At 38.1% G+C, this 15,550-nt stretch overlaps 1 protein-coding gene across 1 annotated transcript in view; it reads right to left on the reverse strand.

Annotated features, from left to right (window-relative positions):
- Slco4c1 (solute carrier organic anion transporter family member 4C1) overlaps positions 1-15,550 on the reverse strand; it is a 55,870-nt gene that overhangs the window by 17,337 nt on the left and 22,983 nt on the right. The window contains exons 3-8 of the mRNA XM_006985739.4: positions 9,765-9,947; positions 8,447-8,543; positions 6,087-6,208; positions 4,022-4,140; positions 2,701-2,845; positions 2,131-2,326 (exon numbers count right to left, since the gene is read on the reverse strand). Of these exons, the coding sequence (XP_006985801.1) occupies positions 2,131-2,326; positions 2,701-2,845; positions 4,022-4,140; positions 6,087-6,208; positions 8,447-8,543; positions 9,765-9,947 (862 nt within the window). The remainder of the gene's footprint in view (positions 1-2,130; positions 2,327-2,700; positions 2,846-4,021; positions 4,141-6,086; positions 6,209-8,446; positions 8,544-9,764; positions 9,948-15,550) is intronic.

Genomic DNA, 15,550 nt, shown 5'->3' on the forward strand with positions numbered 1-15,550 from the left:
AACTAATGATGTACAACAGAGAGGAGATTGGGCAAAAATCAGTCCTCACAACTCAAAGTTAGTAATACAAAGTTACACAGTAGTTTCAACTTAGAATTTCTAATGCTTGTCATATTATTTATAAACACATACTGAAAATACACAAAGTATAAGATGGCATTATGAAAAGCACAACAGAAATAATGAAAGAAAATGTATTGCTTATCATTAAGCTTCAGTCAATTTTATGACAAGTGATGAAAAGGAAATTATTAATAGAAAACTAGTAAATGCTAGCTTTGAAGTATATTTTTTTCCTCTTTTTTACATTCCTTTTTTTCTGAGAAAAGGGCTCTTTCTGTATTCCTGACTGTCCTGGGACTTGCTGTATAGATCAGGCTGACCACAGACTCACAGAGATCCACCTGCCTCTGCCTTCCAAGTGCTGAGATTAAATGTGTATGCCACTACACTTGGCTTGTGAAGTGTATTATATATATTATATATATATATATATATATATATATATATATATATATATATATATATATAGCTATTTCCACATTTGTAACCCAAATTCCACACAAATTTATGGCTGAAAGTAGCCTTTATTTTCAATAACATTTACAACCTTGGTAAATGCACATTCTTTCTTTCTTTCTTTCCTTTTTCTCAACTCCTTAAAACCTTTAAACCTCATTTTGCTTTTAAGTCATGAAGCCTTTCCTAAGGATAGTCAAATAAATTTGAAAAGATCTCTTTTTGAGAATGCTACAGAACTTTCTAGAGCTCCCAGAATTTTGTTTTCTAATCTCCATTTTAGAGTAAGAATTTACTGCCTCTGTAAGAGGAAGCACAAAGAAATGTTGACTAAGTGTAATGGAGCTTAACCAAACATGAATTTAGAGCATTCAGCATCACATTAACTTGAAGGAATGACAGACATGTGAACATAACTACAAATCAAGATGATTGTCATTGGCAAACTTTCCTAAATGAATTTAATGTCATATGAATGCAGTCGTACACAAAATTTGAAATCCCATACCTAGAGTGACACCGCCCTCAAAAGCCACATGCACATGTAATGAAGTAATTAAAACAGTACAATGTGGCTCCCAGCTATGACCTTTCATCTGATCTAGTGCTGGTAGCCTAGGATTTCATAGCAAAACAAACCTGGCCAAGAAAACTCACTAGTGGGAGAAACTTGTCTGCAAGACAGAACAAGAAGTCGTTTTTTTCTAATATGAACACAAATTTCATAGTAAATAGAATGATAAGTATTATGCAGGTTTACTTTATTTTAATATATATATATATATATATATATATATATATATATATATATATATATATATATATATATATTAGTATGTCTTCAACCCAAATAAGGGAATTTTATCATAAAAAAATAACTTCTGCTAGGCAGTGGTGGTACACACCTATAATCCTAGCACTCAGGAGGCAAAGGCAGGTGGATCTCTGAGTTCGAAACCAGCCTGGTCTACAAAGCGAGTTCTAGGCCAGCCAGGGCTACACAGAGAAACCCTGTCTTGAAAAACAAAAGGATAGCTTCTATTTTAAAATATTTAAGTTAATAGGGAATTAGGATGTTAAATTCTCTCTAGGATGTTGCCATAGTCTGCTTTTTGTAGCTATAACAAAATATCCAAGGCAAAACAACTTGCAAAGACAATAGGTTTGCTTGAGGATAGGGAAGAGTGCTAGAGGATGGGAGGACAAGCAAAAGGAAGCAGGATCTGATTGGACCTCTGATGATAGGATGTCACAGGACAGGATAGAGAAGACCAGCAAGCTTCTGTGCTTCTTGCCTATCATATATGAATCCCTACAAGACAAGCTCTCTGTGTATTTTTTCTTCTTTGAATCCCTGAGCCAAACACCTTGCCCTTAAACTGCTAACTTAATTAACACCTACAACTTTCAAGAGGGCACTAGATATTCAAATGAAAACAAAGCAACAAAAAAAGACAAAATCCTACAAAATCTTACACTGAAACGAACAAACAAAAGTGGTCTACATTTTTTAAAAAGGTAATCCCTAACCACCTGCTTTGAGAAAGGAAATACTTGCAAATGCACAGATAATATCTGACATTAATGTAAAAAGTATTGAAATATATTTACCCATTATATGATTCAGAAACACCAGCAAATGGCTCATTTTCACATTTTGCATAAATAAATACAAAACTCAGCACAAGTGCTACTCCAGATGTAAACAACGCAAACTTCATCATATTTTTACACTTCATTTTGAACTTTGAAACAAGAACACCACCTAAGATTTGACCAAGAGCAGCTCCAGGGATTAAAACAGCTCCTAATGAGAAGTAAGATAACGAAAAACACACAATTATGCTCAGTTACTCATACAGACAGCCAGGAAATATCAAAACCAACACCACCATCACTTCCACAGACAAAAGCAATTACCTAACATAAGAAAACATGTACAAAAAAATATCATAGGTACAGGCAGTGGAAGGTCAATAAAATTAAATATTAACAGAAGTAGCGTATTCTTAGCCCAGTTTTGTCTGTCTTGCATTGACACAGAACACTGATTTCAGAGAATCAGAAACTTCTACCCAAAATTTCAAGGTGTGAACTATCAAAAAGGATGCACTCGCCCAATAAAAACAATGTGCTTAATTAGAATCAGTATACCACATGATCACAAAGAAAGGCTTTTACCTCCAAGGATAGCTGCAAAGCTGGATGTCATTCCAAACTGATTCTCTATAAATTTGGGTAAAAACGTTGCAAATCCTGTAGTAACTAGTGCTTCAGAAGTAGTGGATAGAACTAAACATATAAACACAGTATTCCTCAACAAATTCTAAGGAAAAACAAATACAGTTCAAGTAAGTAATTGATTACAGCACAAAGTGTGGCATTAACACAGAAGCATAAGAAAATGCAAACATTTAAATTCAGGGTTCCTTTTGGAAGAAGATATAGTTTCAGTTAATTGATAGATGTGTACACACACACACACACACACACACACACACACACACACACACACACACAAGGACATTTGTATGTGGAGCACCTAAGGAATTGACAGATAACTCACTACTTGGGTCATTATGCCTTTATTTACCTCAAGAGGCCTGCAGAGGAGGCAAAAGCCCATTTGGGAAGGTTCCCTTTTCTAGGATTAGAGTAAATATCTATAACTATAAATTCACCCCTTATTAAGTTACTTAAAATAAATTTAAATTCCTGCATCCACTAAATGGGGAACTTAAAACTGAGCATGGATGAATATTGTTTCATAATCATAGCACTCCGTAACTAAGAACCTTAGATAGGTATAAAGTTAAGTAAGTCCATAGGGATCTATCTATTCTGCCAATTCTCTCATAATATGAGTTATTGGCCTAACACACCAAGTTTCCAGGTATGAAGGACAGATGAGAACATTGGTGATGTAGCTGTGAGCATAGCTGTCTGGTAAGAATAGATGAAAACATTCACACCCCTACGCAAGGGAAGAGTACTAACAGGACTTTTCAACTTTCGATAGAAAGGAGGAAATAATAATCAGAGACAATTGAAAATAAGGATGCATGATCCAAAAGGAAAGAGGCTTAAAGACAGCTGAGTTCAGTGACAATTGATCAATGCATGGCATAAAGGAAATGGCATGGAGTGGCCAACTACAGACAAGGAACCGCTGAATATATTCTCAGTGAAATAAACCGTGCTTTTTCAATTATTCTATTGTGGAGCTCAAAGGGCAATGGCATTCAATCTGAAAAGTTACATATAAAAGCTTCAATAGTAGTAGATAAGAAATTAAATTATAAAATGTGAGGGTACGTGTGTGTTTACTTATATGTGTATGTAATACGCACACATGTGTAAGTACTATGTTACTATGAGACTGTGGGGGAAACTCACACACACACACACACACACACATACACACAGAATGAGAGAGAGAGAGAGAGAGAGAGAGAGAGAGAGAGAGAGAGAGAGAGAGAGAGAGAGAGAGATTCTATTTTACCTTCACAGCAGTTGGAAAATCTTTAATACTTTTTCCAAAATTTTCATCTGTATGTTGGAAGGAAGTACTACTATTCTGATGAGTCTGGGAAATTTTGCCAGCTTGAATTTTTGCTGTTCCTGGGGGGTGGGGGTGGAATAAACATGCTTGTTTTACCATTTATCATTTCACTAATCATTTTTAAATATGCTTACTCTTTCATTGATGGACACTCTATGAGAATGTAAATTCCATTAGAGTTCAGTTTTCTTCTGTTATCGAAGTTGTGTAAATATCTATGTCTGTCATTGGGCTGTGCTAAAGGGTAAAATGAATTCACGTTCATGAAGAGCAGCCAGGTGTTATGGCTCAGATCTATATTCTCAGCATACAAGAGGTTATGCCAAAAGGACTGGCATGAGTCTGTGGCCAGACTGTCAGCCTGGGCTGTAATGTGAGACCTTGTCTAAAAGTTTAAAAAACAAAACAACAACAATAACAACAAAAAACAAAAATACCAACTAACAAATGGAGTTCCAATCTGTGTAAACATTAATGTTTAGTCAAAGAATTTTAATTTAATGACACAGCTTTGTTCCCAACATATATTATTCTTCATTTGAAATCTGATAACAATCTTTGTTCATTTGAAATGTTTTTTTTGGGGGGGGGCAGTCTTTAGATTAAAATAAATGTGTGGCTGTTTTTCTTCGTTCACTAAAGGAAAACATAGACACATGCTTGGAAGGTGAAGTTATATGTTTTTCATTGTGGTCCTTTGTTTAAACCACAGTTCTGTGAATAAATCTGAGAAAGCATAATCATGTGATATTATAATGGGATGGCCCACGATGGTAAAGACACCAATGAGTTCACCTGCTTCCTGTGTATCAAGTGTTCTTTTGCCCACCTCCCCAAACCTCCACCCCATCCACCCACCTCCCCAAACCTCCATGTCCACCTCCAACCTTCATACTTACCTCTACCCACCCCCCACACCTCCACAAACACACCTCTACACCTCCACACTCACCTCCCCGCACTTCCATCCACCTCCACTCACCTCCACACACTTCCATCCACTTTCACCCACCTCCACAGTTTGATACACCTCCACACACTTCCACACACCTCCACACACTTCCTCCCACCTCCACACACTTCCTCCTACCTCCACACACTTCCGCCCACCTCCACACACTTTCATCCACTTCTACACACTTCTACACATCTCCACACACCTCCATCCACCTCCACACACTTCCATAGATCTCCACACACTTCCATCCACTTCCCCCACCTCCACACACTTTCCCCCACCTCCACACTTCTGCACAACTCCACACACTTCCACACAACTCCACACACTTCCACACACCTCCACACAACTCCACACACTTCCACACACTTCCACACACCTCCACACACCTCCACACACTTCCACACACCTCCACACACTTTCATCCACTTCCACACACCTCCACAGACCTCCATACATCTCTACACACTTCCATACACCTCCAAAAATTTTGTTGCAAATGACAATGGAAATAAATAAATGCCTTCAAGTTGAGAAAAATGCTTCAGAGGCAAGAACCCATAAAGGAATGGACACTCATTTCTACTAAGATGTCTTTCAAAGACTATCTAGTATTGAAATATGGTTTATAAATTAATATATGACAGAATGAGTTTGAGGACAATTGAAAAAAGTAAGTACTTGTACAACTATCAATAATTAGTTTTAATGATTTAACACAGACTGATCCTTGAAATGAATGACTAACTCAACATGAGATAATAGCTCAATTGTATCTTGCATGTACATAGGCAAGAATTAAGATAAAACACAAGGACAATTTTATTAAAAAGGACTTAGTGCTCACTAAACATAAATGGGAATAAAATAATCCATAAATATTAGTGTCACTATGAATATTTTCTAAGAAGTTAGATTTTAAAATTATGCATTAGCAGACAATGAAGGGCTATAAAACAAACAGGATATTCTATAGTTCTTGTTAATCATCTTGAAAACAACCTAAATTACAATAAAACTTTTTGAACTTAAGAGAGATGAATTTACCTGGTAAATGTTTTGGAAAACAGGAGAAAGGTATTATCAAAGACCAAGCAAAGATCCAAGCTAAAAGAAATCCAATCCACCAAGCACCCAACCACCGTGGATCATCCTCAGTGACATCAGAACTATAAGCAAAAGAAAAAGTCAAAATTCATTCAGTCTTAATTAGAACTCAGTCATAACAATCCGATGTCTTTTAATTCAGGTGCAAAGGGTAGGATATTTTTTAAATTGTAATAAAGCCATCACAATGTGTCAGATAATAGATAAGAGACATACAGGTATACATGAGATTTAAGAATAATGATTTGGGCTCCCAAAAGCCAGCTCATGCACCAGAGGTCCCTTAAACAGACAAAGCTACACAATAATCTCACTTATGCAGAGGGCCTATGGTGGGACACCTTGCACAGCCTTGATGCAGTGGGAGGGGCTTGGACCTGCCTCAGTGGAATGTGCTGGGCTTTGCTGACTCCCCATGGGAGGCCTTACCTTTTCAGAGTAGGGGATGAGGGGTGGGTTGGGGAGCAAAGCTGGGGTGAGTGGGAGGAGGGATGAGAGGGGGTCTGTGGTTGGTACGTAAAATGAATAAAACATTTCTTAATTTTAAAAAAGAAAAGAGTAATGCTTTGGAAAGCATCATAAAATGCGGGCCAAAGAGATGCCTTAGTGATCAAGAGCATTTATTGCTCTTACAAAGAACCTGGGCTCGATTCTCAGCAGCAATATGATGGCCCACAGCCACCTGTTAACTCAAGTTCCCAGGATCTGATGCCCTCTTCTGGCCTCTGCTGGTACTGCACACAGATAGTGGACAGGCAACTACGCAGGCAGAACATTCATGCACATAAAATAAAAATAAATAAATCTCTTTTTAAAGCAGAAAATATAAAAGAAAAGTTTAAAGTATTCAATAACAAATATAAACATGACAAATATTTAAAAACATACACAGAATTTCTATACATTATTTAGGTTTTTTTTCATTTATTGTAGTAAACTACATCTCACAGTAAATCACTGATAAATGTTAAAAGTTTCATATAGTATGCTTCCAATGAACACATTCTTTAAATTGTTGTTCTGAAATTATTTATTGAATTTTTTTTTTTTTTTTTGAGACAGGGTTTCTCTGTGTAGCTTTGCGCCTTTCCTGGAGCTCACTTGGTAGACCAGGCTGGCCTCGAACTCACAGAGATCCGCCTGGCTCTGCCTCCCGAGTGCTGGGATTAAAGGCGTGCGCCACCACCGCCCGGCTGAAATTTTTATAATAGTTCTCCTATATTAATATCAATAAGATCTTCCCCCAGACACATTACTCTGTCAGTCTTTCTCTGATGTCCAAATACCTGATTTTCAAAGTTAACAGGCCTACCCCAGGGACTGTCCAGAACAGATTTTATATTGTCTGTAAGGGAAACCCAGAAGTAGCATCATAGAGAACCAATCAGACACACCAGGTCGTTCATTCACTCCTTGCTGTCATGTGAAGCACTGTGCAGTTAACTTCTGATGGGGAAGTGGGAAGAGAGCCTCACCCTGGGGCAGAAACTTCTCTATTCAGGAAGAAAAGCCAATCCAAGGTAAACAGGGAGTTCAAACACAAAAGATGTACTGCAATTCATGTGTTCCCCCCTTACTAACCTGTATGTGTATCTACTGCTGAATAGAATTATTTGGGGAATTGAATAGGATAACATGTAATATAAGCTAACACAAAATGTGCTGTGTAGAATGTAAGTATTGGATAAATAATGTTAAATATTTTTACTACCTTGGTTATGAGAGCAATGGGGTGTTTTTTGTTTTGTTTTTTTTTATAACATTATCAGAGGTATCAGAGAACCTATTCTCATCCAGATACTTATAAGACAATTAATATTATCTATCTGCAACTAAATCTACAGATAAGATAATTTTAATTGAATTATCATTCTTGTTTTGTTCTGTTTTTATTTTTTTCAAGACAGTGTTTCTCTGTTTAATTTTGGTGCCTGTCCCGGATCTTGCTCTGAAGACCAGGTTGGCCTCAAACTTACAGAGATCTGCCTGGCTCTGCCTCCCAAGTGCTGGGATTAAAGGCGTGTGGCACTATCGCCTAGCTGAATTATTATTCTTAAATAATGGTATATAAAGTATATTTTTAAAACTCACCAGTGATTCTATTAGACATCCTTATTTAATAATAAACACATTATTATGCTAAGAGATCCAGAAAGCAATGCCGATACATTAGGTATTCATATAAAAAGAGTGTGCTTTGTTTTATTTCCTGAAATCCTCCATGACATTCTGAATGAGAAATGAGATCCACTTTACTGAAATAGAAGGAAAAATTAAAAGAAAAACAGATATTGCCTTACCTTTGTCCCATTTCAACATCAATGTACATTGTCAACAGCTGTCCACCCAACACATAGCCAATGGCAGGACCTAAGATTGACATAGAGTATCCAATTCCTAGGAAAAGATTAAAGACATTAAGAATAGTCATATAAACAGCTTGGCTCAACATTCTAACAACAGTGAAGAAATATATGTTACTAAAGAAAATTCTTAATGACTAGACCTACATCAAAATTATAGAGATTTTAAAAAATACATCATGTGAAAGGTATCATTTAGTTAACAGTTATGTTGAGGAATCTAAAAATAATGACTCACTATAAAAACCACTTGATTATATTGTTATTATTATAAACAGTTAAACCCAGTAATTACGAATCTGTTTATGTGTGTAACTGGTGGTGGGGATCGTACATGTACTGTGTTCCTTTTAGCAGTGATTATTGTTTACAATCTTGTGGAAGAAAACAAGGTGAAGTAAGGAGTCTCCCCACTCTGCATCCACTTAGAAACCCTTCTTTATTTTACTGTGTCACAGCAGAATTTAACACCTAGATATGCTGGTAAATCTATTTTTTGTTTTGTTTTGTTTTCCAAGACAAGGTTTACCCATGTAACCCTTGGCTGTCTTGAAACTCCCTCTGTGGACCAGGCTGGCCTCAAACCCACAGAGATCCACCTGCTTCTGCCTCCCAAGTGCTGGGATTAAAGGCATGCATCATCACTGACTGGCGATAAGTCTGTTTCTTAAAAGCAAGCCATTCATCCTTAGTCATGTTTCCTAGTGAGTTCTCTCACTTTTACTAGCAGTAGAGGTAAACAGTTTACTTCTGGCTAGTAGATGTTTATATTGTTGCCATATATAACAAAGTATTTGCAGAATGAAATGTACTGTATGGGCACCTTCTAAATATACTGTATGGTCGTGCGCGGGCACACACACACACACACACACACACACACACACACACACACACACACACACACACAATGCCCTGAGTAAAATCCCCTGGGGTTTACGCAGTCCACAACTGAGACAGAAGCCGCTGACCTCGTTCCACCTATTCATGAATATCAGCATGTTCTGGATAGACCGCAATAAAACCACCGTGCATCCTAGTAACCGACTTGGTAGAACAGTAAACAATTAAACAAAATACAATCACATTTACCTAAATGAAATGCCCGTGACATTACAATTAACTTGGTTTTGTTTGTTTGTTTGTTTTTCTCCCTTGGTGATAGGGATGGAAACCATACGTTGCCAACTCTTTTCCAACTCTCCCTACACAGTAAACAAACAATAAATCACAGTGATAGGAAGAGTTCACTCACCTATATACAGAGAAGATTTGTGCGTGGGCACAGAGTCATCAATAAAGGCTGTTCCCAGGGTGTAGAGTGGCGTTCCTCCAGTCCCGAGCAACAGTTGTCCCAGGACAAAGACATACAAGTAGTTAGACAGCAAAGAGGTGGAAGACTCACATCCGGTGTCATTCCTTGCTGTTAAGCAAGTATCTTCAGCAGAGGGGAAAAAAATGTGAATTTACAGTTCAGCCAAAATCTTCAATTATCTACCTACACATTACATGTGCCTAAGATATTTCTTTCAGTCACTGCATTTTGTTGCATTTAAAACGGAAAAAAGGTACATATAAAAACAAACAAACCAAAAGGGAGATAAGTTACTTGAGAAAATTTAGGGATTACTCTCATGCCAAAATTTAGAATATCAAGAAATACTACTTGGGATTTGAAGCTAAGAAGTTTGCAGGTAACCAATGTAAGTATGTCAGTGATGTTATGGGGCCAGAAAATAAAAATAAAAGTTAAAAAAACTCAGTTACCTCTTCAGTCCAGAGCTCATGATATAGGCTCATGGAGACATTGTGAAAGAAAGCACAAAACAGAAATATTTAAAAAAAAAATAAAACTACTAAAAATAAAACAGGCAAAGGGAAATAAAGGCTGGAGGACTTTCAAGGAAAAAAAATACACTTGACACATATGGATAAATAAGAAAAATTTAAAACCCTAAGACTTTGGTGAGGGCTGGAGGGTTGGCTCTGTAATAAATCAGCACTTGTTACTCGGGCAGAGGACCCAGGTTCAATGTGCAACCGCCACATGTCAGCTCACAAGGGTCCCTTTTAACCTCCACAGGCACTAGACATGCATGTGGTGCACAGACATACAGGCAGGCAAAACACTCAGGCACAGAAAAATAACACAATAATTTTTGAAATTTCCAAAAAGACATAAAAGGTGAGACAGCAAGTTACAGATAGGAAAGTCATACAAAAGCAATCAAATAAATGCATTGTCAATTAGAATAAGAAAATATATACATATTCCAAACTGAATGAAGAGAGGTTTATAATTTCAAGGACATAGAGCAAGGGAATATGATGCAGGACTTTGCACCATGAAAGACCCTTGTAAAAAGTTAATGAGTTTACAAGTGAATAGACAGAACGTCACTTATGCAGAAAAGAGTGAAGATGAGTAGCTGTTTTACCCAATTGCATAGATGCACTAAAGAAATAACAAAATTTAATCAATGAAAAATGATGTAATTCACACATTTTCTTCTTTTAGTGTTATTCAGGTGTATAGACCCCAAAGCCCTCGGTCTGTGCAGTTACTTAGAGACCTCACTGCTAAGCCCGACACTTTTTTCTCTGAGTTCTCTCGGGGAAAGCATAATGTTTCATATTCTTCTCTTCAGACACTGGCCCAAATCTGAAGCCCACTAGACTTGACACCTACAAGTTCTTACTCTCCCTGAAGACCACCCTGCCACTCAGCTGCAGTAACTTCCATAGCTGGACCTGCCTGCTCTCCTGGCCTCTACCAGAGCCAAGGTTTGGTCTTTGCCTCTTTTGTCTTCTTCCTCCTGGCAGCTTGCCTCCCAGGTTGCTTTTCTCTCATAGTCTCATAGATGTCCTTGAGTTTTCACCTGAGTCCATTTTCAAATGGTTTGTATCAACAAGACTAAGAACCAGCAAACAGGACCCATGATCCCCAAGTAACACAAAGATAAATGATAGATGCTTTAAAAGGTGAAAATGCTGATTGTGGTTATCACATATTGTACACACATATTTTAACTACATTCCATTAATGTGTGACATTACATTACAGGAAAAAAAATTTTACAACAGAAAACAACACGCACTTTAACAATAACCACAAGAGGGAGCCTCTATACCATTTATGAATTCAGAAAATCAGTGGCCAGTTCTACCTATTAATATTGGTGAAGTCCTCAGTATAAAGACACAAGAGAATTCACACATCTGTGCTCAGGCCAACCCTTACTACTGAAAACCCCATAAGTTCCCCATCCCCCCACCCCTGCTCAGGTCCATAATTCCAGGTATTTGTCCTAACAACCTGGAGGCTAGGCACTGTGTTCCCCTAGGCTCACCCTCCAGGCAGGACTGGAAAGGATGGCCAGTGGGCATGAGCTGGGATTCTACTCTCCCTGTCCTAGTTTCCTATGAGGATTTGGGGGAGGAAAGCTCTGGAGAAACCTGAAGAGGACCATATAGAAAGAAACCAGACTCCTTAATTATTGCAGCAGGTGTATCAAGATAACTAACTTAAACCAAAGCAGTCCCACTTCCTCATTCTTTGACTTCGTCTGCTTGCTTGAACATATTAGTGTGTGTGTGTGTGTGTGTGTGTGTGTGTGTGTTTTCTTCCATGTCTCAGCTTTCTACCTCCTAACCAGAGCTCTAAGGAAGGAGAAACACTACTATATTTGCTTACATCTGACCATCCCCAAGTCACTATAGGATCTTCTGGCCTGGGGAACTTAGTTCATTCTTTAGTTCCTCTCCTGAAATACCTTTGCACTTATCCTGTTACTACTAATTCAGACTCTTATAAAATGTGATAAACAAAATAATCCCTGGTCTTTGGCATGCGGTTCCCTCTAAGTACCTGGCTCGAGACCAAGACCTTTTTCACTAACTTGAAGGAAGCCCTAGAAAAGATGCAGAAACAATGCTCCCTTCCTGGAGCTGAGGAGCCACCCTCCCACGTCCAAGTGGACAGGCTCTGTCTGAAACAGAAGAGATGCAGGTTGCCCACAGAGCATCCCTACACTGCCTGTAACAGAAGAGGTTCAGGATGCCTGCAGAGCATCCCTATACTGTCTGTAACAGAAGAGGTGCAGGGTGCCCTCAGAGGATCCATATACTGCATCACTTAAAATATGGAAGATAGAGTGGGAAGACTGTCTACAAAAAATCCCACAGATGCCTCAGCAGTCTGCCTTTGTGGGAATTAAAATCTGAGAGACTTTGCCTGCACGGCTCACCTGCCTGGGATGGCAGCCTTGTCAGTATTTCCCCCAAAGAACTTAACCCTAACTTGACCCTAACCTGGTCCCTGAAGGGATTTAAAAAAGAGATGCCACTGCTTCGACAGAAGGATGTTATTAAACAAACAAACAAAAAACTAAAGAATAGTTTTATTAAGAGTAACATTGGGGTTGTCATCACAATTCATGGAGCAGATGAAAAATATGAAATCATTTCATTATGAAATGAAGCAGTTGGAGCAATTATTGAATGTGAAGGACAGCAAAGCAGAAACAAGGCATCAGAAGAAATGCAAAGCTGGCAGGATCAGGAAAGAGAAATTGAAAACCCCAAAGAAATGAAGACACATTGGAAAGAGGCACAAAAGGGAGCATGGCAAACAGGAAGGGCCGTGTGGCTGAAAAGAGAATCCCATGGAACTAGATCACAAAAGCAGGAAAAAAAAAAAGACACAGGAAATGTATATGAGCAAAGTAGATGGTGCCCTGAAACAATAAGACAAAACACCCAAAGACACAATTTAAGAAAATGACATTCGAATTAATAAATGGGAATTTAAATATATAGATTTCATTTCTTTTTTTAAGTTGGTGTTCAGGACACATGTGTTGCTGAACTCCAGCACTGATTAATTTCAATATGCACACGTTTGGACTACTGCAATTTTGCACAGGATACCTGCACACTGCATGTCATGAGTCATAAGAACTAAGCAATTTCTGAAGACAACAGTGGGAAAAGGTTGTTGGGTATTTTGTGCCTCCATTCTTATAATGTAACCAGTGAGTTAAGAATATAATCTGATAAAGTTTCATGATATATTATCTTCATGTACTCAATTATTTTTTAGTCTCCACTAATATTCAACATCTTATGGGACACAATTTGGAAGAAATATTAGTGAGAAGTATGACACTATAAGTAAAAGAATCAATCCAAGATAATTTAATTATTTCAATAGAGCTTGTCTATAGATGCATTTAATTCTTGGCATGAGTATATACAGAATTATCTAATACTTTAAATTATTTTCTGCATATATTGTTTTAAACCCATTGAATTCAAGACACCAGGCTGTTTTTATCTTTATTATTATTATGCATGTGTGTGTGTGTGTGTGTGTGTGTGTGTGTGTGTGTGTGTGTGTTATCTACACACTTGGGAAGCATGGAAAGTGGGAGTGCATATGAAAGCCAGAGAGGACATCAAGTGACCTGCCCACCACTTCGCACCTTATTCCCTCTAAACAGGATTTCTCACTGAACCTGGAACTAGATTTGACAGTCAGGAAGTCCCAGCGATTGTTCTGTCTCCAGCTCCCATGGCACTAGGGTAAAAAGGCAAATGAATGACCACATCTTGCTTTTTACAAGTGATGGGATTTGGACTCAGAGCCTCATGCTTGTGTGGGAAGTGTTTTTCCTTGCTGAGCCCACTGCCCAGATCCCTTGCTTAATCTTTTCTAATCAATTTTCTTCAATGGCTAGTCCAAGGCGATGTTATTATACAAAACTCATCATCAGAACTGGGACTACAGTATAGTGGAATGTTTGTCAGCACCCTCAAAGCCCTTGGTTCAACTTTCAGCATTGGGAAAAAAAAGTTTGTTATTTTATCTTGTAGAAATGTCTTGAACTTCCATCCCAAATTATTGAAGTGATCTGCACACGTACATCCTTTCTGTTTTAATTACAAGACCCCAAAGTACAGGCCAGTGTAGCCTGAATGCAAAAGGAAATGAAAGGTTGGTATTGCACTAACACAGACAAAACTACGTTCACTCACTTCCTCATGAAAACCTTCCAGAAGCTGCCTACTTCCACCTGTGCTGCAAAAAATACAGCCATCTTCTAGTAGAGAACTTTGAGATATTTCCCATCCCACTAAGACCTGGTAGGCATATCCAAAGTCTAATCAATGCCTAAAGATTTAGAGGGTGTTTTCAGATGCCAAGCAATACTAAGTGGTGTGCTTCTAACATAGTGTGTAATGCAAATAGTGGATACTATCATGGGGTCCAGATGCTAAGTCCTAGAAATTTAACTGCTGTAATAGAACTTAAATGACTTCTGGTGTGTCCTTTATCTTCTGGCATGCATACATGTTACTAGTTGTTTTCAGTACATCAAATCCAATTAGCATAACCTCATCAATACTGAAGGCCAGTATGTCATTCTATGGGCTAATGAAATGATCACATCGTTGGAACTAGAGGCCAAATAATTGTTAGCTGTGGAGGGATCACCCATACATTGCATGATGTTGAGAACTGTCACTGATCCTCTTTAGAGACAGCAGAAGCATCTTCTGTTCTAGTAGCTACAATCAAAAATGTCTGCAGACATGGCTAATTGTCTACAGCAGAATGTTATGGCAAAAAAAAAATCAGGATGATTTAAATAATACTGGGGTAAGATGATGTTTGTGAGCTAGTACCTGATGACCTAAGTTCAATCCCATGAAACAATGTAGTAGGACTGACTGCAGCAAGCTGTTCTCTGGCCTCCACATGCAAGCAATGCCCTGTACACTCAAAATAAATAAATAAAACATAACAAAAAAAACTTAAAGAACAAAAAGACTTTTTTTTAAAGGGTGATGACAGTGTGATTGTATTGTGCTGTGGGATGTTCTGTATGTTAAGTGTGTTGCTCTGACTGGTTAATAAATAAAACACTAATTGGCCAGTAGCCATGCAGGAAGTATAGGCGGGATAAGAAATGAGGAGAATTCTGGGAAGTGGAAGGCTGAGTCAGAGAGATGCTGCCAGTCACCACCATGAAAAGTGAG

The sequence above is a fragment of the Peromyscus maniculatus genome, chromosome 13 (assembly GCF_049852395.1).
Source record: "Peromyscus maniculatus bairdii isolate BWxNUB_F1_BW_parent chromosome 13, HU_Pman_BW_mat_3.1, whole genome shotgun sequence".
Taxonomy (NCBI): Eukaryota; Metazoa; Chordata; class Mammalia; order Rodentia; family Cricetidae; genus Peromyscus; species Peromyscus maniculatus.